The sequence below is a fragment of the Macrotis lagotis genome, chromosome X, assembly GCF_037893015.1.
Source record: "Macrotis lagotis isolate mMagLag1 chromosome X, bilby.v1.9.chrom.fasta, whole genome shotgun sequence".
In the NCBI taxonomy this organism is placed as follows: Eukaryota; Metazoa; Chordata; class Mammalia; order Peramelemorphia; family Peramelidae; genus Macrotis; species Macrotis lagotis.
Genome location: NC_133666.1, coordinates 617679693 through 617705464, shown reverse-complemented (window position 1 = coordinate 617705464; position 25772 = coordinate 617679693). Strand labels below are relative to the sequence as shown.

General features: G+C 36.2%; 1 protein-coding gene across 4 annotated transcripts; it reads left to right on the top strand.

The window, feature by feature from the left end:
- Positions 1-25772, top strand: LOC141500038 (uncharacterized). 4 transcript variants are annotated; one of them, XM_074202910.1, is made up of 5 exons: positions 1-995; positions 2995-3145; positions 19927-20053; positions 20295-20408; positions 20744-25772. In XM_074202910.1, the coding sequence occupies exons 3-5, from the start codon at positions 20020-20022 to the stop codon at positions 22171-22173; spliced, it is 1578 nt and encodes a 525-aa protein (XP_074059011.1). In that variant the 5' UTR covers positions 1-995; positions 2995-3145; positions 19927-20019; the 3' UTR covers positions 22174-25772. The 4 variants fall into 4 exon arrangements, with proteins under 4 accessions (XP_074059011.1, XP_074059012.1, XP_074059013.1 ...); XM_074202911.1 differs by lacking the exon at positions 2995-3145; XM_074202912.1 differs by lacking the exon at positions 19927-20053 and having other exon boundaries at positions 2995-3157.

Sequence of the window (25772 nt, the reverse complement as noted above, 5' to 3'; positions counted from 1 at the left end):
CACCAGGCTGAGGGCGAAGGAGGGAGCAGCACCCGCCCCGGGCTCCAAGGCGGCCCGACGGCGCTCATTCCCAAGCTGCCCTGAAGCGGCCTTTCCCCGCCGGGGCTGTGGAGGTTTTCCCGTAGTTAATTCGTGCCAACACCCAGGATTGCAAATCCGGAGTTACACAGCCAAGGGTTTTGGGTTTTTTTTTTTAGGTTTTTGCAAGGCAAATGGGGTTAAGTGACTCGCCCAAGGCCACACAGCTAGGTCATTATGAAGTGTCTGAGGTAGGATTTGAACCCAGGTCCTCCTGCCTCCAGGGCCGGTGCTTTATCCACTGCGCCACCCAGCTGAAAGGAAGAAAACACACCTAGAATGAAAGACTATTCACAATGCAGACAGTTTTAGTCTCTGTCAGACTTGGGCAGTTGTATGTAATTTTGAAGAGCGGAGCAGTAAATGAATACATTCTCTCTTTCTCTCCCTCCTCTCCTCTTGGGCTTATAACTTACTGCTCATGTATTGCCCACCTTGCTTCTGCCTCTTACATTCCAAAGCACATAAGACTCAGTTCTTTCAAACATCTACAAATAAGGTGGGGGAAAGTCCTGTGGCATCATACCTAGAGCCACTGTGAGCCTGTTTCTGAAAGGCCGGTCCTATACGGGTTCCATAGACCACTCTGCTGCGGCCTAAATGTTCCGACATAGTTAATAAGACACAATTGACCATTCTTGGGTTCTTGGGATTAGTGAGGCTTTGTTCTAGATCTTCTTTAAGTAATTTTTTGGTCAAACTCTCATCCTTGATTTGATTGGATCCTGGGCAGGGAAACTCATAATCCTTTGATTATAATGGAGATCCTCTGATTCTGGGCTGGCTAAGCCCAGGCAAATCAAGTTAAGCGTCCAGTCACTATCATGACATTTTTCACATTCTTCTGATTCTCTTCTAAAGACAGGAGATTTATATACCATCTCTAGAGACTTGCTGCTGCTCCTTATGCTCTGGAGGTAAGTGGCTAAAATTGGCATTACTTTCCTTTTGTTACAATTGAAATTAAGGTAAACTGTGGCACAAAGTTTCAATCACATTCAATTTATTGGTAACTAGCAATTATCAATAAAAGAGATCTTTACTTCCTCAGAACAGGACCCCAATGAGAGCAAGGCATAATTTTTACAGGCAAAAGGAAGACCATGTAAAAACTAGAAGGCAACCTCATTGGTTACAATATCCTTGGTTACAAACCTTGCAGCATTTTAGTTGCAATATGATTGCTTAGAAATGCAGAATGCAGACTGTAACAACCCATCCTTGTCTTCTAGAAAATTCAGGTTGATTTAGTTTGCTGGCAAGAATAATTAGTGGTATATAGATAACATTTCTTCAATTTGTACAAGGGCAACTTGTGGTATAGACATAAAGTGTTTTCCTTTAATTAAAATGATTTTTTGGGAAACTGAACTTTTAAACTTAACCCAGAAAGGAAAACTGAACTTCTGAACTCATGAACTGCTGAATTAGAAACAAATTTGGTTTAAACAGCTATACAAAATACCAACAGCGATACAGAAAAGAATGAATTACAAAATAGAATCCATTTGATTCTCTCCCTTTCAACACACCTGGTATATATCTTGCACTCATGTACATTTACTTGTACCATATTGGGGCTAGCAGGATCTCTCCAAACCAATCTTCTCTTTTTTTTCTTGACATAGTTATCCAGAATGATCTTAGGCAACTTTCATAATCTTCTGTGACATTCTTAGTTTTTTGTGTGTGTGTGTGTGTGTGTGTGTGTGTGTGTGTGTGTGTGTGTTTTGATGAGGCACTGGAGTTCAGTGACTCACTCAAGGTCTCACAGCTAATAAGTATCAACTGTCTGAGTTATAATGAACTAGGTTCTCCTCTCTCCAGGGATGGAGCTCTATCCACAGTGCTATCTGGCTGCGCCATATTGCTTAGTTTTTTAATAACATAATCTATTAAAAATTTCTAGCTACTGTCAGATAAATCTGATGTTCACTACCTGTGAGACATTGGACAAGTGACTCCACCTCCCTGGCCTCAATTTTTTCTCATGTGAAATAAAAGTTTTGGACTAGACGATTTCTGAGGTCCCTTTCAACCCTATGTTATGATCCTATGACCCCTACCTTTATTGAGTTTATAGTCTCTTAGGAAGGAAGATAAGACATAAATAACTATAATTCCCCTTAAAATGGCAAGTTACATGAGCTCTGAGATTTGTTTGCATGGGTTGGATTAGATGCTTTCTAAGGCCATTTCTGGCTCTTAACATTTTTAGATTGTGTGACTGATTTGAAGTTCAGAGTTCTTAATCTAGAGTCTGTGAACTTTTTTGAGTAATTTTATAATGATTTCAATATTATTGACTTTGTAAGCTAAGTATTTCCTTTTATGCATTTAAAAATAGTATTCTGAGAAGACATCTGTAGGCTTTTATCAGATACCAAAGGTGTTTATGACATAAAAATATTAAAAATCTCTGATAAAGAAAAACATAGTTTCCTTCTGGAGACATTAAAAATTGAGAGAAATACGCTAGCCTCTTTTGACCTTCCAGTCTCCTGCTGAACCCTGGCCAGCTGGCCTGGCCAATTCAATCAGCAATCCACATGGTCTTCTCTTAAACTCTTAACTTTTCTATCCCTTTGTTAATATGCTGTAACTTCCTTTAATAAATCTCTATTTTCTTTCCAAAAAAAATTTGAGAGAAATAGAGAAGTCAGAAATTACTAGATTTTAAAATATTAAAAGGCAATGTCCTGCTCTTTATTAAAACTGTATTCATTTTCCTGGGGATTAATTACAATTGTGACTTGTTTTCCTCATTCTTTCCATAACTGTTCCCTTGAGGAGTTAACAGAATTAGCTACTTACCTCTTTGTATGCCCCATAGGATCAATCTATTCTCTGAAATTTTGGGTGAATGATAGTTTCTTTAATCTTCAATTCTCAATTTCCTGCCATGCTTATCTTTAGATCCTCATCTGTGTACAAAGACAGGACGGAGCTTTCTCAGAGAAACAGGAATCCTGGCAGCAGCTCAGGGGTTCAGTGCCTTTTCCACCTGCCATCGGCTTCTCTTCATCTGTGATACTTCAGCAGCAGAGGGTTTTGCACCACCTTAAAGGTCTACAACATGGTATTTGCCTTCTATCTCTGAACTCTCCCTTTAGATGCCTATCTCTTTGGCCTTCTCATCACTCACTCATTTACAATCTCGAAAGCACTTTAGCCTCAGTGATTTATAGTCTCCCAAGGACAATTCCTCACAGCATCCCTGAGAGGTTAGCATTATAAATAATATTATTTCCATTTCTCTGATGACAAAACTGAAGTTCAGAGAAATTAAGTGATTTGTCCATTATTACAAAGTTTATGAGCAGAAGAACTAGGACTCAAACTGTCTCCAAGTCTGTTGCTCAGTGTTCTTTAGTCTGGAACCTTCTTACTTCTGATCATATTCTGACAATAAATAGAGTGCACTGTGTTTTTTTAAAATTTAGAACTTTGAATTTTATTGGTTAAAGACCTTTTGGTGTGGAAACCGCCTCCATTGAGGAGATGAGCAGCTTATCTGACTTAGAATCTTAAGAGAGTTGTCTAAGTCACTGCCATAGTAAACGTGACTTGAATAGGACAGCTAGGTGGAGAAGTGGGTAGAGCACTGGTCCTGGAGTCAGGAGGATCTGAATTCAAATCCAACCTCAGACACTTGATACTCTGTGATCTTTGGCAAGTCACATAACCTTCATTGCCTTGCATCCTGGCCCATCTCCAGTCATCCTGATTCATATCTGACCATTGGACCCAGATGGCTCTGGAGGAGAAAATGAAGCTGGCGACTTAACACAGCACTCTCTCACTCAAATCTAATTCACATGGTTGTCATGGCCTCACCTCCCTGAAGTCATGGTCGTCTTCGAGAATTAAAGACAAACAATCTCAACAAATGACTTGTGCACAATAACATCTAGTAGTATGTGAGAGGTGACATTTGAACCCAGATCTTCCTGATTTAAAGGTTGGCTCTATGTCTACTGAACCACAGTACCTTTCATGGTATAAAACTAATGTGAATTTCAGTAGCTAGGCATTTTCAGCACTTTATTTCGGGACTGACATCTGCATCAGAAATCCAGATTGTATGGGGATATGGGAATAAAAGACAAAAGCTATTTCATGTACACTAGGTAGGATTCAGCCCTCTAGTCCCTTTTAAAAATAAAATTATATTAGTATGTACAATGTGTAGTAGCTGTGTAGTAATTTTGCTTTATATTATTAAGCTCCTTTGAGTAATCTATTCAAGAATTTTTTACATTCAATTTCACAGAGGTTTGACAATTGGAGAGTTTAGAGAACTATTTTCTTTGTGTATGCAAACTTAATGCACTATCTACTTTGGTGGTACCACACTCAAATAGAAATAGCTCCTCATGGGCTGCATATTGACTTCTAAAATCACAAATCCACATTATTTTGTATTATATTTTTATTTCCTTTGTTTAACATTTCCCAATTACATTTTAGTCTGTTTCAGACTTTACTGTGTAGTTTTGTGGGCAAACCATGTGACCTCTAGGATGTGACTGTGACACCTCTGATCTAACCTACTTTTTCTCCATTTAGTGACAGAATTTGTTTAGTAACTTCTTGAAGTTAAAAAACCAACTATGGAAATTTTATCCTGTTCTACTAGGGTAGTTAACCTACCAAAAAAGAAATTAGTATCATTTCTTATGACTTGGTTTTTTTTTTTTGTTTGTTTGGTTTTTTTGGGGGGGTTTGGCAAGGCAAATTGGGTTAAGTGGCTTGCCCAAGGCCATGCAGCTAGGTAATTATTAAGTGTCTGAGACTGGATTTGAACCCAGGTACTCCTGACTCCAAGGCCGGTGCTTTATCCACTATGCCACCTAGCCACCCCTCATGACTTGTTTTTAAGGAAAACCAGTATGAATTGATTTCCAGTGATCTAATTTATAAACCTTTTAAAAATAATTCATTGTGTAGAATTTCATAAGAGAATAGTAATAATAATAATAACAATAATCTTAACAATGATGATGATCATGATGATGATGATGATGGCATTATATAGCATTTAAAGGTTTATAGAGCCCACGTGTATGGATTAGTTTATTTAATCCTCAGCAACCCTGTGAAGTAGATTCCTCATTTTGCACATGAAGAAATTGAGACAAAGGGATAACTTGTCCAGGGTCACATTGCTAAGGAAGTATCTGAAGTGAGATTTGAACTCAGTTCTTTCTTATTCCAAGTATAACAGTATCCACTGTGCTTCCTTGCTGCCTCTTTGCTTTGTGGTTTCTAGAATCCCTCTTTTACTCATTATTAGAAATCTAGTATTTAGGGCACTATTTGCATTTACGTGATTTTCAAATATGGTTGATCATTACTGCTGGCAAAATTAGGTATTCCTTATGTCTTCTCAAATATAAGAAGCAAAGGCCTTAAATTGAAACAATTAGAGTAGAATCTAAGGAAAAAAACTATCTTGTTAGAAGTAGTATGCTGAAAAACATAGGAGATTTTTTTTATGCCAAACATTCTTCTTCTATAGTTTATTAAGCTGAATAAAGTTCAGTTATTGCTGAATTTTAAACATAAGCAAGACTGATTAAACATATGAGAAAATGATTTACATTAAACTTTTTTTCTTTATACAGATATCTCTTTAATTGTTCATTTTTTGGTCTCTAATCTCTGTTACAAACTTTTTTGTGCATAATTTTTTCCCTTTACATTGTCACAATTAATATAGATATTCTGTTAGTGCTTTACTAGCTTCACACAAGTATATTGAATGTTTTCTATATTATTTTATATTCCTATATTTATCATTCTTAATGACTTTAGTACATTTCATTTTATTTGATATGAATGTCACTTTACTCAGCCATTCTCCTATCCTTGGTCACCCATGTAGTTTCCAATTTTTTTCATATTGCAAATTATATAGCTTTAAATAGATTTTACAATTATTTTTTAAATAACTTTTGGAGTAAAGAGTAAAATTATTTCTGTTGCTATACTGAGATACAATTTATTGAAATTGAAAATCATGCCTGATTGAAGTTAGCATTTAAAAAATTGATTCCCAATCTTTGTTAGCAGTAGGCAGAATGTGAATTCTTTTAAAAAATTATTTCATATACTGTAATCTTAATGATTCATTTATCATTCAGTGTCTTAATCCTTTGTTAATTTCCTTTATCATTCTTGTTTTTATTGGAATAATTTGTTGTATTTTCATCTTATCCTTTTTCCTTACTGAACTCATTTTCTCAAAATTTTTTTTTTAGTCGAGTACTTTGCAGGCTATGAAATCTGGCTCAAGGACCATTCAGACACCAAGATTAGGGTAACAAAGAGTTTACTTACAAGTTACAATATAGAGTTTACTTACAAGATGTAGCAGATGATATTCCAGGGATGTTTGTTGAATGCACCTGTGAAGATGCCCTCAGGAGCCTCCACAGGAGGCAGGATGCACAGAGCTGTACTTCTGTCAGGTCATCTTAATAAAGACTGAATTCTATTACTATTCCCTACTCCCATTTTCCTTCCCCTCCCCCAGTGTTATCCTTTTTCAAATTGATGACTTCATAGGGACTTGAGCAGATCCAGTGGTTCCTTCTTTGCCCTCTTCACCAGAATAGCCTAGAATAAAATAGCCTGGATGGAGACTGTGCTTTGTATCGTCAACATCAGCATATCTACATTGTGCAGGTGGTCTGACTTTCTTCATATTGTAGTAAAGGATTCATATGCTCATTTTAAAAAGGCCCATTGCCAGACTGATACCATGTTTCCCCTCTCCTGACTTCCATGCCTTTTTTCTACCATGGAGGTGGTGCTCAGGTGAGATCAACCTTAAAGTTGACTATTTCATCTGGATCCTGCCCTTAATCTGCTGAAGTAGGGCTGAGTCATCTTGATCTCCCAGTAATGGTGTCTAGTTGGACTTAGAAGAGGGATTGTAGGGTTATTGTTCCTAGTTACTTAAATTCCCTTTTGGTCAGCAAACTCCTGGAGGTCCCTTGCTTACTCTTTCTGTATATATCCTCAGCAACTAGGTGAAATAGGATTTTTAGACCGCTATTTATTCTTAGATTCAAATTGACTTAAATTTTTAAAAGCGTACCTTAAGAATTCTTGCACTTGGATGAAATTTTGCCCCACTTTTGAGATTAGCTTAACTACCATGGGTTGGGGCTCTGACTACAATATGAAAAATCATTGTAAGGTAATGTGACCAATTGCCCTAAGTTTGGGATCCATTCTCCCCACCCCCCAACCATCAGACTACAAGGAGACTTTGATTTCTTCCCTAATTACATCTCCTGAAGAATTGAAGGCTTCTCCCTATCTAGCTCTCACTGGTGCTTTAGATTTATTTCCCTCTTATTTCTTGATAACTATCAGGAGGAATCATGAGACTATGTTTTTATCAAAACTCCTTTCATCCTGATTTTTTCCTTGCTGGACCCAGTAAGCAATGCCATTAGAACTTCTTTCACTCTTCTTAGCTTCTGAGCAATAGGATATCAGGTGCTTGTGTCTAGCCATCCTGGCTTTCAAGAATCCTAACTCATCCTCTTTCATTTCATAAACCAAAAGATCCTTCCCACTATATAAAAATATTAATAGACTAAGCAATCTTAGTGATCCTTTAGGCATCGAGTGTAGAGTAATACACACTTTACATGTTGAGTGTAACTTCTGAGAATTTTTCCTTGTCTCCTGTGAAGTATTTCTGAAGATTTTCAAATGGAGATGACCCACACAGGCCTGAGAAACATCACTCTTCTTATTCATCACTTATCTTGGTTCCATATCGGAACGTCTAATTGTGCCACTATCATGACCTACCATGTGTTCCTTGGATTTCCTTTGCTTAGTTTTGTGTCTGTCCTCTGCACAGAGAAATAACTAGTTTATTCTTTAAATTGCTTTTTCTTAGTACATTTTAAGGCAGTCCTTCAAGTGCTTCCTCTTCCCTGTAAGAATATTGTGTTTAATGTAAATTCACTTATTTGATCCTTCCGTGATTGTTGTCAGTATTGGTTCACCAGAAGATAAGTCTTGCGCTGGGATGCACTGAGTTCACTAATAATGTGTTTGAAAGTGGTCTCATTGAAGGTTTTGGTCCTACTTAGTAAACTTTCATCAGTGTCTTATCCTAACGAAGAATATTCTTGCATATATACAAACTTTTCTATCATTACTTAATCACCTAATTTTATATTTCCCTAATTTGTTTGATATTATCAGTACTCCCCTAAGCAGTTATTTTCTACTCTTTGACTCTTTGCTGTTTTGAAATCATTCACTTTATTTTATATGAAGCCATTCTTGATTTTTTCCCCAGATTTATCCCCTTTCCCAAACTACCCTCAATTTAATTTAAAATTTTTTTAAAGCTTTTTTTTTAAGTGACTTGCCCAAGGTCACATGGCTAGGTAATTGTTAAGTTTTTGAGGTCAGACACCCCCCCCCCCCCAGGTCCTCCTGACTCCAGGGCTGGTGCTCTATCCACTGTGCCACCTAGCTGCCCCTATATTCTTAATGATTAACTTTATGATATATGTGTATATATGTGTGTGTGTGTGTGTGTGTGTGTGTGTGTGTGTGTTTATGAGTGTATATATATAAACATATATTTTATATATATAAACATATATTTTATGGATATTTTCTTTCCCCATTAGAATGTAAGCTCATTGCAACTTGTGATTATTTCATTTCTTACACTTTTATCCCCACTATCTAGAACTGTGCCTGATACGTAAGAGGTAATACATTTTTGGTTGGTTAATCCAGTGCCTCATTATAGTATGGAGCTGGCTCTACTTCTTGAAGATTATTTCACTGGAGCATAAGCCTTTCTGAGCAGGTTAGGTTTTGTGTACAGGACCTAGTGACAGCTATTTGTGTAACATCCAATTACCAGCCTAGCTATGTTTGGAGAAGCTTAGCCCCATGTAGTCTGAAGGTGGTGAATATTTAGGCCACAGTAATAATTTTTTTAAAAGTTTTATTGAGAGGCAGCTTGGTTATTTTTGTAACCCCATATATTCATTATATGCATTTAGAAACATGATTCTGGGGGCGGCTAGGTGGCACAGTGGATAGAGAGCACCAATCCTGGAGTCAGGGGTACCTGAGTTCAAATCCAGCCTCCAACACTTAATAATTACCTAGCTGTGTGGTCTTGGACAAGCCACTTAACCCCATTGCCTTGCAAAAATCTAAAAAAAAAGTTTTATTGATATTCTTTATTATATCACTGCTCTTTCGCAGTGACTCTTCCTACCTCTCCCCAAATCCCCATTCAACCTTTCCTTATAGCATAAGCCCAACAAAACAAATCAACACATTGGATCACATCTAAAATATATGTTTCATTCCATAACTCTAGTATGTAATTTTTCTTAGAGGTAAAAGGCATGCTTGTCCATCAGTTTTATGAAGTTATGCTTATTAACTGCATTAAGTATAGTTCTGAATTCTCTCAGTCTTTCTTTTAAATGTATACAATGAATAGAGTGCTAGGTCCCAAGTCAGGAAGATCTAGTTCAAATTCAACCTCAGTTGTTTACTTGCTGTTTGACTCTGAGCTTGTCATTAAGCTTTCTTTGTCTGATTCTCCATCTGTAAAATGGGAATAATAATAGCACTTACCTCATATAGTTGTTTTGAGAATCAAATGGGATAATAATTTTAAGGGCTTTTTTTTTCCCCTTTGGAGGTGAGGTGATCATTCTTGGTTCCTTTGCTTTATCTCTCTTACCTAACCTTAATTACTGAATGACCTGGGGAAGACCTAACTTTAAAAGACCAAGACCTCCCACAGCATCCAGCCCTTTCTCTAGTCATCTTGATCTATATCTGGACACTGGTCCCAGATGCCTCCAGAGGAGGGAGTAAGGTTGGTGACTTTGCACAGCCCTCTATCCATTAAATCCAGTTCACTTGCATATCATGACATGGCCTCCCTGATATCATGATCTTCAAGAATGAAGAACAAAACATCATCAACTATAGACAAGTCACATAATCTAGCTGAGCCTCATATTTCTTATCAGCAAAATGGAAATAACACCTATAGTGCTTGACTCAAAGAGTTGTTGAGGGATATCAAATGAAATTATAAGTAAGGTGTTTTGCAAACCTAAATGTCAGCTATTATCCATGCTATGTTGTAGTTGTGTATATTTTTCTTCTGACTTTATTTTGGATCATTTCATTAAAAATCTTTCCATATTTTGCCAAATTGTTTATATTTGTCACTCCTTAGAGTAATATTCCATTACATTCTATTAAATGCAATTTGTTCATCCATTTCCCATGTTGATAATTTTTTTCCTTCTCCCCCAGGAGCTTTTGGGACAGATTGATACTTGTCTTGAGGGAAAGGTAGCTTACTGGGTTAAGAAGATTTCTTCAGACTGACCCTAGCTGCAGATTTAGACAAACATCCCCCAAATTAGTCAGACTGGATTTGATTCCACTGTAAACTGAAGCTGTTAGCTAAGGGAAATGACTGTAGAGAAGGAGGAGAGAAAAAAGGAAGAGTTAGGTCACTGGTTCATGATAGGTTTTTTATCAGTGATTCATCAATTTAACTTCTATTAAAGTCTTCTGTATTGTGGAACCACACAGTTTGAAGGATCCTCAGAAGCCATCTTAACCTACATCTCTAACAAGTGAACACCCAAACAAGTGGTTTCAAACTCAAATAGAAATGGGAGCCACTAATTTATATGTAAGGGTCTCTGTAGGATTTATATGGACTAAATTTAAACATGTCACTTTATGTGTTCTTGTTTTTTTATTTGTTAAATATTTTCCATTGATATTTGGGCAGTGAGTATTCTTTTTGACACATTTGCCCTGGACTATCTGAAGTTCTCTGGTGAGGGGAACTTCTACCTCCTGGATCATCCAGTTTTGGATTGTTTAGTTCTTGGGAAATGTTTCTTTACATGGAGCCAAGCTCTTCCTCCCTTCAACTTCTGCTCATTGTGTTGAAGCACAAGTCTCATTCCTCTGCTTCTTAATGGCCCTTCAGGATGCAATTCGTTATGTTGAAGTTTGAGAAGTGAAATATAGTCATGATATATTTCCTGAGACATGGTTTTGACTTTGTCTTATGTCTATCTAATTTGATTAATGGATTCTAGAAAGGCAGTACTTTGTAATAGGTTTATGGCCACATTTCTGGGTTGGAAAGATCACTTACTGGCCTAGTGAGTTTGGGAAAATAACTAAATCTCCCTTGTCTTTAAAAATGGAGAAAATATTCTAACAGATTGTCTTTCATAGTAATTACATTGTAGCATTTATGCATTATATTTTACAAAGCATTTACCTTACAAAAGTCTTGATTAGGCAGTTAGGTAGTGTAGTGGATAGAACACCAGCTCTAAGGTCATGAGGACATGAGTTCAAATTCAGCCTCAGACATTTGACACTTACTAGCTGTATTACCTTGGGTAAGACACTAATCCCTGATTGCCTCACATCCAGGGCCATCTTCATTTGTCCTGATACATATCTGACCACTGGACCCAGGAGGAGAAAATGAGACTGGTACCTCAAATTCAAATCCAGTTCACTTGTTTATCATGGCATCACCTTCCTGATGTCATGGTTCTTTTTGAGAATGAAGGACAAATATCAGTTTATAGATGAGGTAACAGGCTCATGGAGGATTTATGCCCTGCCTTAAGCCTTGCATTGGTAAGAAAGGGCAACCTTTTGATTCTAAATTGTTGCTCTTCCATGACTCCGACATTGTAAGCATAAAATGAGATAAAATATGTCACAAAAGAGGCATTGTGGATAGTGTGAATTCAAGTCCCTGTCTCATACACAATGAGACCCAGGGTACATCTCACACCTCAGTGCTCTACTTATTTTTTAAAACTTAGGGTTTCCTCACCTTAGAAGTTTCTACATCAATGAAATCATAGGTCCAGATAAATATGTTATATTACCTAGTAATTTTGAAGTACTGTAAATAAATATCCTCTAAGATATGGATGTGATGCTAGGTTTTTAAAGACTGGTAGATTTATCTGACAGGGTCTTGCATGCTGAAAAGGTTTCAATTATAGTACTGGTGACAGACCTAGTTTCTTCATCTGGTTGATCAGAGTATTGACTTTTTTTTCCGTTTGATTTTTTTTTTCATCATCGAAAAGACTTTATTAAAGTTTTTTATGGGCTACACCAATCTAGTTGAAGCAGGCATCAGCCGTGACTTGTGGAAGTTTTCAGTGAAAAATGCAAGTACTGAGAAATAAGGAACATGACCAATTACTATGAACTTGGAAGCATTAGGAGACAAATAAAATGAAATGACCATGCTTATATGTTATGCATCTTTAATGGACTTTTTTTAATATTGTGGGTAAATCAATATGTTGTCCCAATCAATAATTAATCAAGTAGTATTTATTAGGTACCTACCATGTACCAGATGTTGGGGACACAATCCTAAAAATAATCTCTACCTTCGGAGACAATATGTGTATTTTTATATGTATACAGATACACAAAAGTATATGCTCACACAAGATATGTACAAGGTGTTTTAGTGAAGAAAGGTACCAGTTGATGTTGCTGCTGGTGGAATCAGGAAAGGGTTCATGTAGAAGTTGGTGCTTGAGCTGTATTTTAAATCTATAGATTCTAAGAGATAAAGATGATGAAAGAATGCATTACAGGGATGAAAGACAACCAGTGTTAAGGCATGAAGAAAGCTGTTGGAATGTGGTGTATCCAGACCAGGAGAAAGGCCAGTTTGACTAAGGCATAAAATCCATGATGAACTTAGAGGTAATAAGGAGCTACTGGGATTTATTGAGCAGAGAAACAACATGGTTAGTAGTCCCTATGCCTTCCTCTTCTTCCCTCCTTTTTAGTTCTAGATCCATGAATTATATTTAAATCAACTTCACTATACTTATCTTTTGGACCAAAGAACTAAGACTCCTTTATATGTATTGGTTTTTCCCCATAGAATGTATAGTTTTTGAGAACGGTCTTTGATTTCATTTTTGTACCACCACTGGTTAGCACAATACTTGAGAGTGGGGTGCAGAGCCAATATCAATATGGTGGAATAGCATAAAAGGTCCACAGGGCTCTCCTTCCTTCCCCTGTACATCTCTTCCATATAGATCTATAAACTTCTGGTTGACTCGTGATCAGTCCAGGTTGACACAGGAAGAAAGACAGAGATCTCTATGATCGCTGGGAACAGGGAGGGCCTAAGCAATAATAGTCATACATAGCAATCCAGAGTAAGGATTGGAAGAAAACCAATGGGGCAGCTAGGTGGCACCGTAGACAGAGCACCAGTCCTGGAGGCAGGAGGACCTGAGTTCAAATCCAGTCTCAGATATATAATAATTACCTAACTATGTGACCTTGGGCAAGTCACTTAACCCCAATGCCTTGCCAGAAAAAAAAAGAAAGAAAACTGACTCTTTGAAGTGGACAAGAAGAATTTCTAGATTTGGCAAAAAGAGTCTGACTGTGTAGTTTGAAGGGAAAGGTACACACTAAAAGTTCTGTTGCTTACTACCCAATTCTGGGGTAGATTGATTTTATTTATTGATTTTTATTTTTTGCAAGGCAATGGGGTTAAGTGATTTGCCTAAGATCACATAGTTAGGTAATTATTAAGTGTCTGAGGTCAGATTTGAACTCAGGTCCTCCTGACTCCAGGGCCTATGCTCTATCCACTGCACCACCTAGCTGTCCCTTAAAGTTTTAATGGGTTTAATGTGTTTTTATATTATAGATATTTACAGATTAGTCCTATTTATGAGAATTGTCATAACAAAACACAACAAAATAATAATTAAACAAAACTAAAAATAGTGACTTCATCTGAAAGTAACTGCAGCATTTCACATCTGTAGCACCCCTTGCCTCCCTTAAAAATATTTAATAAAAATCTATTTTTATCCCTCTCAGCTTTTCCTTTGGGGAGAAAAACAGGAAGAAAAATAGTTTTCTTGTAACAAATACATGTATGTGACTGTAAATGTATGTCTATATTCTAAATCCATCACTTCTCTTTAATGGATAGTGTGTTTCTTACTACTCTTGTAGTATCAAATGATAATTATATTGATCATGGTTTTATAGAGAGTTGTTCGTTTTTATAATTTTGTTGTTACTGTTTAAATTGTTCTCCTGATTTTATTCATTTCATTTTTGTCAGTTTATAAAAGTTCTCAAAATTGTTCCCTTTTATAATTTTGATATTATAGTATATATTGTTCTTCTGTTTCTATTTACTTTACCTTGTATCAGTTCATTGAAGTCTGTCCATGACTTTGAAGTCATAATTTTATTCATTTCTTAGAGCACAATAGTACTGCAGTCACATTCACATATCTCAGATTATTTAGCCATTCCTCAGCTGATGGACCTCCAGTTAGTTTTCAGTTTTTTGCTACCACAAAAAATAGCTACTCTAAATATTTTTGTACATAAAAGAACCTTACCTCTTTCTTTGATTTCTTTTGAGTATTGGACTAATAGTAGTATAATTAGGTCAAAAAGCATTCACTATTTATTACTTTTTATGTATGATTGCAAAATGTTTTCCAGAGTGATTCTTAAATGTACTAACAGTGTATCCAGCCTATCCAAAATTTATCATTTTCTTTTTTTGTTTGATACTCCAAAGAAGTATGAGTTAGAATATCAGAATTGCTTTAAATTCATTTTCCCTGATTAGTAGTATTTGGACTATATTTTCATAGATAGCCTGGGCTTCTTATTTTGAGAATTCTCTTTTCATATGCTTAGACTATCAATTGAGGAATGACTCTTTCTTATTAATTTGAGTCAGCTACTTACAACTCCTGTGTAAAGATCTTTTTTCAGAGAAACATATTTTTTCCAACTTGTTTCCCTTTTATCTTGATTTAATTAGATTTGTTGTGCAAATACTTTTTAATTTTATATAATCAGTTCTCTGATATATATAAATCTATTTTTCTTCTGTGATCTGGTTTGATCATTAACTTTTCTGCTATTTATAGATCTGATAGGTAATTTTTTCTATGATTCTGTAATTTGTTTATGATATGACCTTTTAAATATAATGGTCATATATCCATTTGGAACTTATGATGTATAAGGTGTGAGATGCGGTCTAAATCTGCTTTCTTTTATGCTGCTGTTCAATTTTCTCATTAATAAAAATGACAATACTACTAGACTAATTCATTCATTCAATGCCATTCCAATCAAACTACCAAGGATTCCTTCATAGAGCTAGAAAAAATAATAATGAAATTTATAAAGAAGAAAAAAGAGGGAGGACAGCTAGGTGGTACAGTAGGTAGAGCACTGGCTGTTGAGTCAGGAGGACCTGAGTTCAAATCCAGCCTCAGACACATAATACTTATCTAATTGTGGGACCTTAGGCAAGTCACTTAATCCCATTGCCTTGCAAAAAAAAACAAAAACAAAAACAAAAATATATTTATATACTAAGAATAAAAAAATTATATACTAAAAAAAAATCTCAAGAGAAATAATGGAAAGAAATAGGAACAAAGGGGCCCAATAGTGCCAGATTTCAAATTTAACCACAAAACAGTAATTATAAAAACAATTAACTAATGACTAAAAAGTAGAGTGATTGATCAGGGAAACAGATTAGGGATAACCCACAGAAGCAATTTGCATCTAATACCTTAATATTTAGTAAACTCAAAAATAATTATTTTAATCATCCAAGATTCACTTTCTCCCCCTTTCCCTTCTCTCCTAATTGTGTACACAAGAAAAACAAAATCCATTACAAACTTGAGATCAATCACTAAACACTTATTAAGCACCCACTGTATGCCAGGCACTATACAAAGAACTGGGGATACCTAAACCAAAAAAGATAATCCCTGACTCCAAGGAGTTTACAGTCTAATGAGGGAGATGGTAAACACACACACACACACACACACACACACACACACACACACACACACACACACATACACACACACGCGCGCACATGAATAATCTATAATTGGAGAAAAAATAAGAAAGTGAAGGCACTGGAATTAAGAGTTTTGGGCAAAGCTTCCTATAGAAGGTGGGATTTTATACTCACTAGGCAGAAGTGGAAATGTAGAGTCAATAACCGAGTGTGTTTCAAGTGAGCAGAGATTATGAGTTGGCCTGGCTTAGTGCATAAAGTCTTGGTCTTAGAGCCAGAAAATTTGGATTCAAGTCCTTGTTTTTGGCACTTGAATGAAAGAATGAATGAAAAAGCAGTAAATACCATGTGTGCCAGTCACTGGCATCTGTGCTAGAGATAGCTAGAAAAATGAGACAGTTGCTGCCCTGAAGGAGCTTTTATTCTAATAGAAACAACAAGGACAGGGAGGGGAATAATAGCCAGAGAAGTGTAAGGTCACAGGCATGTTGGAGTGGAGCCACAGAGCAGTTAAATGCCTTTTCAGTGAATGGTACTGATTTGGTTACTGTTCCAGATAAAAAGTCAAAGGGAAATGTGAGAGCACAGAGATTTGGATTATAGTAATAGCAATAGCAGTAGCAGGAAGATGACATAGTTAGATGGCTATAGTGTGCTGGGTACAATGAGTTTTCATCAACAGCTAGCACAGCCCTTCCATTTATAGTTTGGAGGGTCAGTAGAAGCCCTGAGGAGCATGGGTTTGGTGTGTGGTTGGAAGGTTGAGACTGTGTTGAGCTCTCACCATTCAGCATGGCAAACCTGGGCAAGTAAGTCATTTACCCCCCTCTGGACCCATTTACTCTTTTATAAATTGTTAGGGTTGAACTCAATACTCTCTAAACTCTAGCTCTAAAATTCTGTTGTTTTTTTTTTAACTCTATATTACATCATTCCATGAAGTGGTTGAAGATCAAGTCTTTGATGAAAAAATTATGCAAGACAATCCGTTGGAATTCATCCCCCCCCCAAACCCTCTGCCCTAAGGGAGTTTGTAGTATAATAAAGGACTTTAGATGTATATACACAATAAGAGTGATTTAAAAAATCAAATGAGTTAGTATTATCAAGATTTAGAAAAAGTTCTTTAAAAAGTTTGAAAAGGAGATTATTTTCAGTTTAAGGTATCAAAAGGATTCATGTAATACTTGGCATCTAGGTAAGACTTTGAGGAAAGAGGTTTTTAAGCAGGTACATCTGTCAGGTGAATTTTATTTTTTCATTTGGGGAGAAGGCTCTGGGGAATTTTCAGAGATGTTGATGCAAATGAAATCAGGAATGAATGGAATAATAATAAAGAAATAATGAAAACTGGAAACAACCAGTTGCCCAGTTTGGTTGTAACATGTAGAATTTGTGAAGGGAAGTATTTTAAAATTAGATCGGAAAAGCAGGTTGATGTCAGTCTAAGATTTTTAAATACAAGGCTAAGGAGTTTTGATTTCAGTTTTTTTTTTTTTTTTTTTTTTTTTTTTTTTTTTAGTTTTTGCAAGGCAATGGAGTTAAGTGGCTTGCCCAAGGCCACACAGCTAGGTAATTATTAAGTGTCTGAGGCCAAATCCAGGGCCGGTGCTCTATCCACTGTGCCGCCTAGCCACTGCTGATTTCAGTTCTATACACATCAAGTGGCCACTGAAAGTTTTTAACCAAGGGATTGAAATGTTCAGATCTGTGAATAGGAAGATTGTTTTGGCACTTCTTCAGAGGATCAGTTCTAGAGAGACATGTGAAATTGGAGTCAAGCTAGTTAGGAGACTTTTACAATTGTATAGTTCAAGGATTTTTATTGGGAGGCTCATGGACCCCTTCTTGGAATAATGATTTTAATACATAAACTACCATGGGGGTGATGATCAACCTTGATGGACTTGCTCATTCCATCAGTGCAACAATCAGAAACAATTTGGGGCTGTCTGCAATGGAGAATACTATTTGTATCCAGAAAAAGAACAGTGGAATTTGAACAAGACCAAGGATCATTACCTTTAATTTAGAAAAAAAACCCTGATATCTTGTTGTCTGATCTTGCTATCTCTTATACTTTATGTTTCTTCCTTAAGGATATGATTTCTCTCTCATCACATTCAATTTGGATCAATGTATACCACGGAAACAATGTAAAGACTGGCAAATTGCCTTCTGTGGGGGGTGGGGTGGGGGGAGGGAAGTAAGATGAGGGGGAAAATTGTAAAACTCAAAATAAAATCTTAAAAAATAAAAAAATACATAGGATCATAAAGGAAATCATTTACATTGGAACACAGTTATCAAAGTATTTTAAAAACAAATTATAGAATCTAAGTTAAGAACCCTTAGGTGAAAGATAATAAGGGTTTGAGTAATGACTGAATTAATGAAAAGCATAATTAAGCACTTAATACATGTCAGGTACTGTGCAAAGTGTTATAGATACAACTACAAAATTGTGATATCCTCTGCTGTCTGAGAACTTAAATTGTCATGGGGAGGTAGCACATTGGAGGGTACCAATAAGGGAAGGGTGTCTGAGAAATCACAAAGATGATAAGGAGGATAATAGGATATTGGAATGCTATGCCCTTTCCAAAAGCAATGGTAGTGGGGATTTTTTTAATCAAAATTCCTTTTTTAAAGATTTTATTTTGAGTTTTACAATTTTTCCCCTAATCTTACTTCCCTCCCCCCACCCCCCACAGAAGGCAATTTGTCAGTCTTTACATTGCTTCCGTGGTATACAATGATCCAAATTGAATGTGATGAGAGAGAAATCATATCCCCAAGGAAGAAACATAAAGTACAAGAGATAGCAAGATCATACAACAAGATATCAGTTTTTTTTCCTAAATTAAAGGTGATAGTCCTTGGTCTTCAAACTCCACAGTTCTTTCTCTGGATACAGATAGTATTCTCCATTGCAGAGAGCCTCAGACTGTCCCTGGTTGTTGCACTGATGGAATGAGTGAGTCCATCAAGATTGATTGTTGCCCCCATGTTGCTGTTAGGGTGTACAGTATTTTTCTGGTTCTGCTCAACTCACTCAGCATCAGTTCATGCAAATCCCTCCAGGCTTCCCTGAATTCCCATCCCTCCTGGTTTCTAATAGAACAGTAGTGTTCCATGACATCCATATACCACAGTTTGCTAAGCCATTCCCCAATTGAAGGACATTTACTTGATTTCCAATTCTTTGGCACAACAAACAGGACTGCTATAAATATTTTTGTACAAGTGACGTTTTTACCCTTTTTCATCATCTCTTCAGGGTATACACCCAGTAATAGTATTGCTGGATCAAAGGGTATGCACATTTTTGTTGTCCTTTGGATGTAGTTCCAAATTTCTACCAATAGTAATCAGCAACTGTTTGACCATTTCTAGTATTTTTTGTTTTTATTTTTGTTTTTTTTATTAAAGATTTTGAGTTTTACAGTTTTTTTCCCAATCTTACTTCCCCCACAAGGAAAGCAATCTGTCAGTCTTTATTTTGTTTCCATGTTGTACATTGATCCAAATTGAGTGTGATGAGAGAGAAATCACATCCTTAAGGAAGAAACAAAAAGTTTAAGAGATAACAAGATCAGACAATAAGATAATCTGTTTTTTTCCTAAATTAAAGGGAATAGTCCTTGAACTTTGTTCAAACTCCATGGCTCTTTATCTGGATACAGATGGTATCGACCATTTCTAGTTTAAGAGATTTGTTTGGGACTCTAAAGACTTGCTCAGGATCATATGACTAGCTTGTGTCAGAGGTAAGACTTAAACTTAGATCTTCCAGGCCCTACAGTTGGGTGTCTACCTACTCTTCAGACTGCCTTTATCCAGAAAGGCTACATATTTAAAAATTCTAAAATGGTTTCAAACTTCCATGAGATAGCAAGAATATGTTGTTTCAGGAATTGGTGACCTTTGAAGATGTAGCTGTGTATTTCACACGGAAGGAGTGGGGATGGCTGGATCCTGCTCAGAGGGATCTTTACAGAGATGTGATGCTAGAGAACTATGGGAACTTTATATCAATGGGTAAGAAGTCATTTTTATGGCAACCATTTCCAAACTAACCACCTTCTAGAAAAAGATTTTGTAATTCCACTGAGAGACCATTCAAATAGCTCTCATTGGACCTTTCTATATATTAGCTATACCTTTAAAAATCATTCCTTATGTGTATCCTGCAGACATAATATAACTTAGGAGTGAGTTTACAAAGTTCTAGTATTTTCACATGAATGATCATGTTCTATATATCCTTTCCTGAATTCAGGGCTTCCATTCTCCAAACCTGATGTTATCTCCCACCTGGAGCAAGGAGAAGAATCTTGGGTTGAGGATATGCAAGAGTCTGAAGAAGAAGAGCTTTCTCCAGTTGTTTTCAGAGGTGAGTGGTTGAGATCAGAACCCACTGGAGAGTAGAAAAATGAGAGTATAGCTAATTTGTGGGCTGATGAGCAATTTTAAATACTTGCAGGAGATATTAAGGGATCGAACCTGGAAGTGTGAGTAGAACTTCTCACCCACACATTGGGCATACTTAGTTGTTTGGGCTCACCGTTTTCTTCTATTCTGGATGTTCTTTCCAGAGAGGTGATCATCTAAATATCTTTTCTCTCCCATATGCTCATTGGAGTTGTTGGTCATTTCTAGCAGTTTGAAAGTGTTTTTTTATTTCAGTTTGATAATTTTATTTTTTTTTCATCTCTTTTTTTCCTTCAGGTTTCAAGAACAAATATGAGAATAAAAATTTTACTCTAAGGGAGGAAATCCCTAAAACATTAGAACTGTGTGGAAATCTAATTGAAAGATCCTCAAGAGGCATATACCAAACTGCAGAATTTGGACTAGCTTTTGGACAGGAAAACACTTTAGAAGACCAGACAAGACACTTCTTAGAGGAGAGATGGAGTAAATCAGCTTTGCAATCGAGAAGCTCTCAGCAACTGACAGTTTTCCACAGCCAGATGTCTAGAGATGAAGGCCAAGAGTATAATGAATTTGGTAAAACCTTCAGTTGGAGCTCAAAGATCATACCTCACCAAAGGATTCCTAAAAGAGGAAGAGGCCGAAATTTTTCTCCACATTTAGCACTCATTCAACACCAGGGAATTCACAGTGGAGAAAAACGTTATGGCTGTCGTGATTGTGGCAAGACTTTCAGTCAGAAGTCAGGATTCACCAGACATCTGAGAATTCACACTGGAGAAAAACCTTATGAATGCAATGAATGTGGAAAAAGCTTTAGTCGTAGTTCAAATCTCACAGAACATAAAAGAATTCATACTGGAGAAAAACCCTACAAATGTAACAAATGTGATAAGGTCTTTAGGCTAAAATCAAATCTTAATTGTCATGAGAGAGTTCATACTGGGGAACGACCTTATGAATGCAACATCTGTGGGAAAAACTTTCCTCAGTTGTCCAGTGTTATGAAGCATCAGAAAATTCATACTGGAGATGGTACTTGTAAATGTATCGAATGTGGGAGGATCCTAAGTAGCCAGCTCCGTCTTATTGAACACTGCAGAATTCATACTGGTGAGAAACCTTTTCAGTGTAGTGAATGTGGTAAAGGCTTAAGCAGCAGGTCAAGCCTTCTCCAGCATTATAGGATTCATTCAGGTAAAAAACCTTTTAAATGTAATGAGTGTGGAAAGTCCTACCGTAAATTCTTAGGATTAATTGATCATCAAAGATACCATACTGGAGAAAAACCTTATATCTGTAAGGAATGTAAAAAAGCCTTCAGCCGCCATTCAGTCCTTATTCGACATCAACGATCTCACACTGGAGTGAAACCATTTAAATGTGATGAATGTGGGAATACTTTCACTCGAAGATCTGTCCTTAATGAACATCTAAGAATACATTCTGGAGTAAAGCCATATGAATGTAATGAGTGTGGGAAAACCTTTACTCGAAATTCTACCCTTAATGAACACCAGAGAATTCATACTGGGGAGAAACCTTATGAATGTAATTCATGTGGGAAAACCTTCAGATGTGGTTCATATCTTACTATACATCAGAGAATTCATACTGAGGAGAATCCATATGCATGTAATGTATGTGGGAAAAATTTCAGTCTGAGTTCTACACTTATTCGACATCAGAGAATTCACACCAGGGAACAACTCACTAGGCTCTGAGCTCCCTGAGGCCAGTGACCTGATCTTAGTTAAACTTTGCATTTCCCCTACCTCTACACACAGTAGTTGCTTAGTTAATGGTTGAATTGAATTAAACGAACATGGAAATGCCTTCAGAGTTCTGATCTTATCAGATAATGGAGAATTCCTACTGGAGAGAAGCCATGTGAATGTAACATAGAAAGAAAAAGCCATTATTTACCAGTCATTTCTCATTCAAGACCAGAGAACTTAACACTCCAGTTAACTTATAAATGAAATAGTCATTGGGAATGAACAATTTTATAGATGGGAGAATCTGTGGTTTGTCAAATTTTTACAGTAGTCTGTAAGGTTTGTAAGGTCAATGGCTAGATTTTTTAAAATTAAGAATATATAATGTCCAGCCCAGTGCCATTTTTAGAAACATACTTAATACCTACTTGTTCATTAAGTAAACTATATTGATGACTGTATTATATGAGAATCTCATCTTGGAGAAAGTATGAAAAGTTAGGACTGGAGATTGTCTTTGGAACACAGTAATTGAAATTCCATGAATTAATAATAGTCCCCTACATAAATATAAATTTAGTAAGAGATACACAACCCAGGTCTAACACTTCAGAAATACCAACATTTGAAGAGTGGTAAGAAATGGAATAGGTACTTAGATAGCTGGAATAAAGTCATTGCATCACATAAAACTAAAGTAAATGGGTTTTAGAGTTTATTTCTTCAGTTTTGGTTAAGCATGTTCAAAAGCTTGCTGATCTCCACCCAGTTGTCCTATCAGCATCAAAACTGAGTTCATACTCCCCCCCCCCCCCGCCCTTTTTTTCTCTTCAGGGTACCATCATCCTTAGAACCTCTTCAATTTTTTACTTTTAAGTCTTCTTTCAATTCTATATTCAGTTTCTGTCTCCTACTGTTTCTTTTTTTCATGGTGTCTTTCTAATCCAATCCTTCTTTTCACTCTCATAGAATCTACCTTAACTACTTTGATGGTTCTTGTCCTTCCTTATCCAAGAAGACCAAAATGATATCACTATGTTAGAGACAAATTACAATATGACCAACTGTGACTGATCAGACACCTATATGAACTCAGAATGAAGGCAGGCACAAATAGCTCATGTGAATACCTTGGGTGGCTTCTCTAAACTTGAATATCTCAAATTTCCTTTGAACTGCTTCCATTCTGCTTTGCTCGTTGAACCCTCTCTGATGAGGGCACACCATGCTGGGTGGTCCTGTCTCCCATGCTTTATAATCAGATAGTAGGGAATAATAGCTACTCAGTACCTTTCTAATCTGTCTTCCTGCTTTTAATCTCTTGCCTTACCATCTTTCAGTTTCCAGAAGTCTTCCTAAAATGTAACTGTGATCATGCATTTCTTCTGCTCAAACAACTTAAACAGCATTACAGTAGAATGTAATGTACTCAAGGGCAAGGATTTTTGGTTGTTTTTGTCTTTTTTATCTTCAAACCCTAACATAGTACAGTACTTTGAAAATAGTAGGCATTTAAGAAATATTTTAAATTAAATTTGTTAACTTCCCAAGTTGAAAGAAACCAAAACACAAAAGGGGAATTAATGGACTTAAATAAATCTAGAATTTAATTTGCTTGACTTAAATATCAGTACTCTTAACTGCTTGTTACCTCTAATAAAATATTACTGTAATTCAATAGTCTGAATAGAAGTTCTCCCCTGGTAAATCTAGCAGTAAAAAAAGAGGCAAAGGATGTAGATGGGAACACTAAGTGAAAATGCCCAAACTACAGAAAATTGCTGAATGACTCTGCCAGCCTGAGTCTGAAAAATCCTAGAATCAATTTGCTCTTCTGACCTCTTGAGTGGAGAGTAGCCTAGAAGAGCTGAAAACTGAAAAATTGCCACATTATGGCTCTTAGATTGTAGTGACTTTAGAATCTTAAATAATTTGTTTCCCAAAGAGTGGGAGATTTAATCATATACAATGCCCCTAAAATCATGAGAGGTGAGGATTCAGAAGACATAATTGTATTAAACTGGGAGAGCATATATAACTTCAGAGGTGTTTGCTACTAACCTAATTGCATTTGCTGTGTGTGTATATAGAACTACATTAGAATGCCTAAAAGATAGAATTCTTGAATCTGTTGAATTTGAGCAGCATGAAGAAGGAGGCATTATCCAAAGCTGTTGCTATACAAAGTGTCATGGGGAGGGACTTCTGGGGAGAACTAATAAGTTAGGATTTTGGTGTGGGACAGTGGAAAATTACTTGGATTTAGTACCTCCCTGGTTAAAAACAAACACAAAATCCCAAAGCTACTACAGTAGTTCTTAGCCATGGGTGATGGCTCCCTGGGTGCTATAAAATTATTGTATCATAAAGATTCCTGAATCCATTTGAACTCCAAGCACTATTGTTTTGATCTTTAACTCCAAAGAATACGTTAGTTTGAATAATGGGATTTTTGTTGACTTAGTTTCATATTATTGCTGTTTCAATTGTGCCTATAAGAACAATTTTTTCTTGACCTTTCAGAATGAAATATGACCTTTACTTTTGCTGAAACCTGCCTCCTCCTAGAGTGGGTTTTTGGGGTTGTCTACTCTGATTTTATGTGGTATCAAATTTGCTTTTTTCACTGATAGTACCAATTTGGTTTTAAATGATTATATTCTTTTTCAACTTAATTCAGTTTATATATTTTTTAATGATAAAAAGTTCTAAGACTATATTGTTATATTTTAAAGGGTAGTTGCTTATGAATTTTTGTGATTACCCTTGTTATTTGGGCTTGAAAACTGTCCTACCAGAGATCAATTTTGGATCCTTAATTTATCCAGAATAGCTTTTTCCTTATCAACTTATAAGATGTAATTTAGGGAGATTGCTGAAAAGTACAATTCAGAACCAGATGTATTTCAGTGTCCTTCAAGGAACCTTCATATAGAAGCATGGTGAGCACTAGGAAGAGGTCTTGCAGTGGGTTTGTTGATTGAATTACTTGTGAGTCATTGTGTTTATGGCTGTGAACAGTTGCTGTATTTTCATTTCAGTGGAGGTTGCTTATGTTTACATCAGGATTTTAGAGTAACATCAGTGTAAGTGAAGTAGAATTATAATAAATAAACTAACATACCTTCTTTAGGCTGAATAGATATTATCTCATAATATGTATTATCTTTTTTCAAATGTGTATAGAGTCTGTTGTGATGAATAAAAATACAAGATTATTTAAAGCAATACTGAGTTCCTAGTAACCTTTTCATTTTCATCATACATTTTCTCAGTTGTCGGGTACTGATAATACAACTGTACCATAATGGTGCTCTGAATGTTTTTTTAATATTAAAAAAGAGGTCTTCATACTCTAAAATGCTGTAAAGCAATTCTTGCCTACCTCTCAGATCTCTTTCTACTTTAAATCCTATGACCTGGATTAATGTCTCATATCTGTGTGACTGAGCAAATCACCTTCCCTTTTTGAGTCTCAGTTTCCTCACTTGTAAAATGAGATTAGACAATACTATGAAACTGAGAATAGGAGGTCATATTTGGCAAGTTCAAATTCAGAATTCCAGATCTTGACTTAACAGGATTATAAAAGGCTTAAATATCAT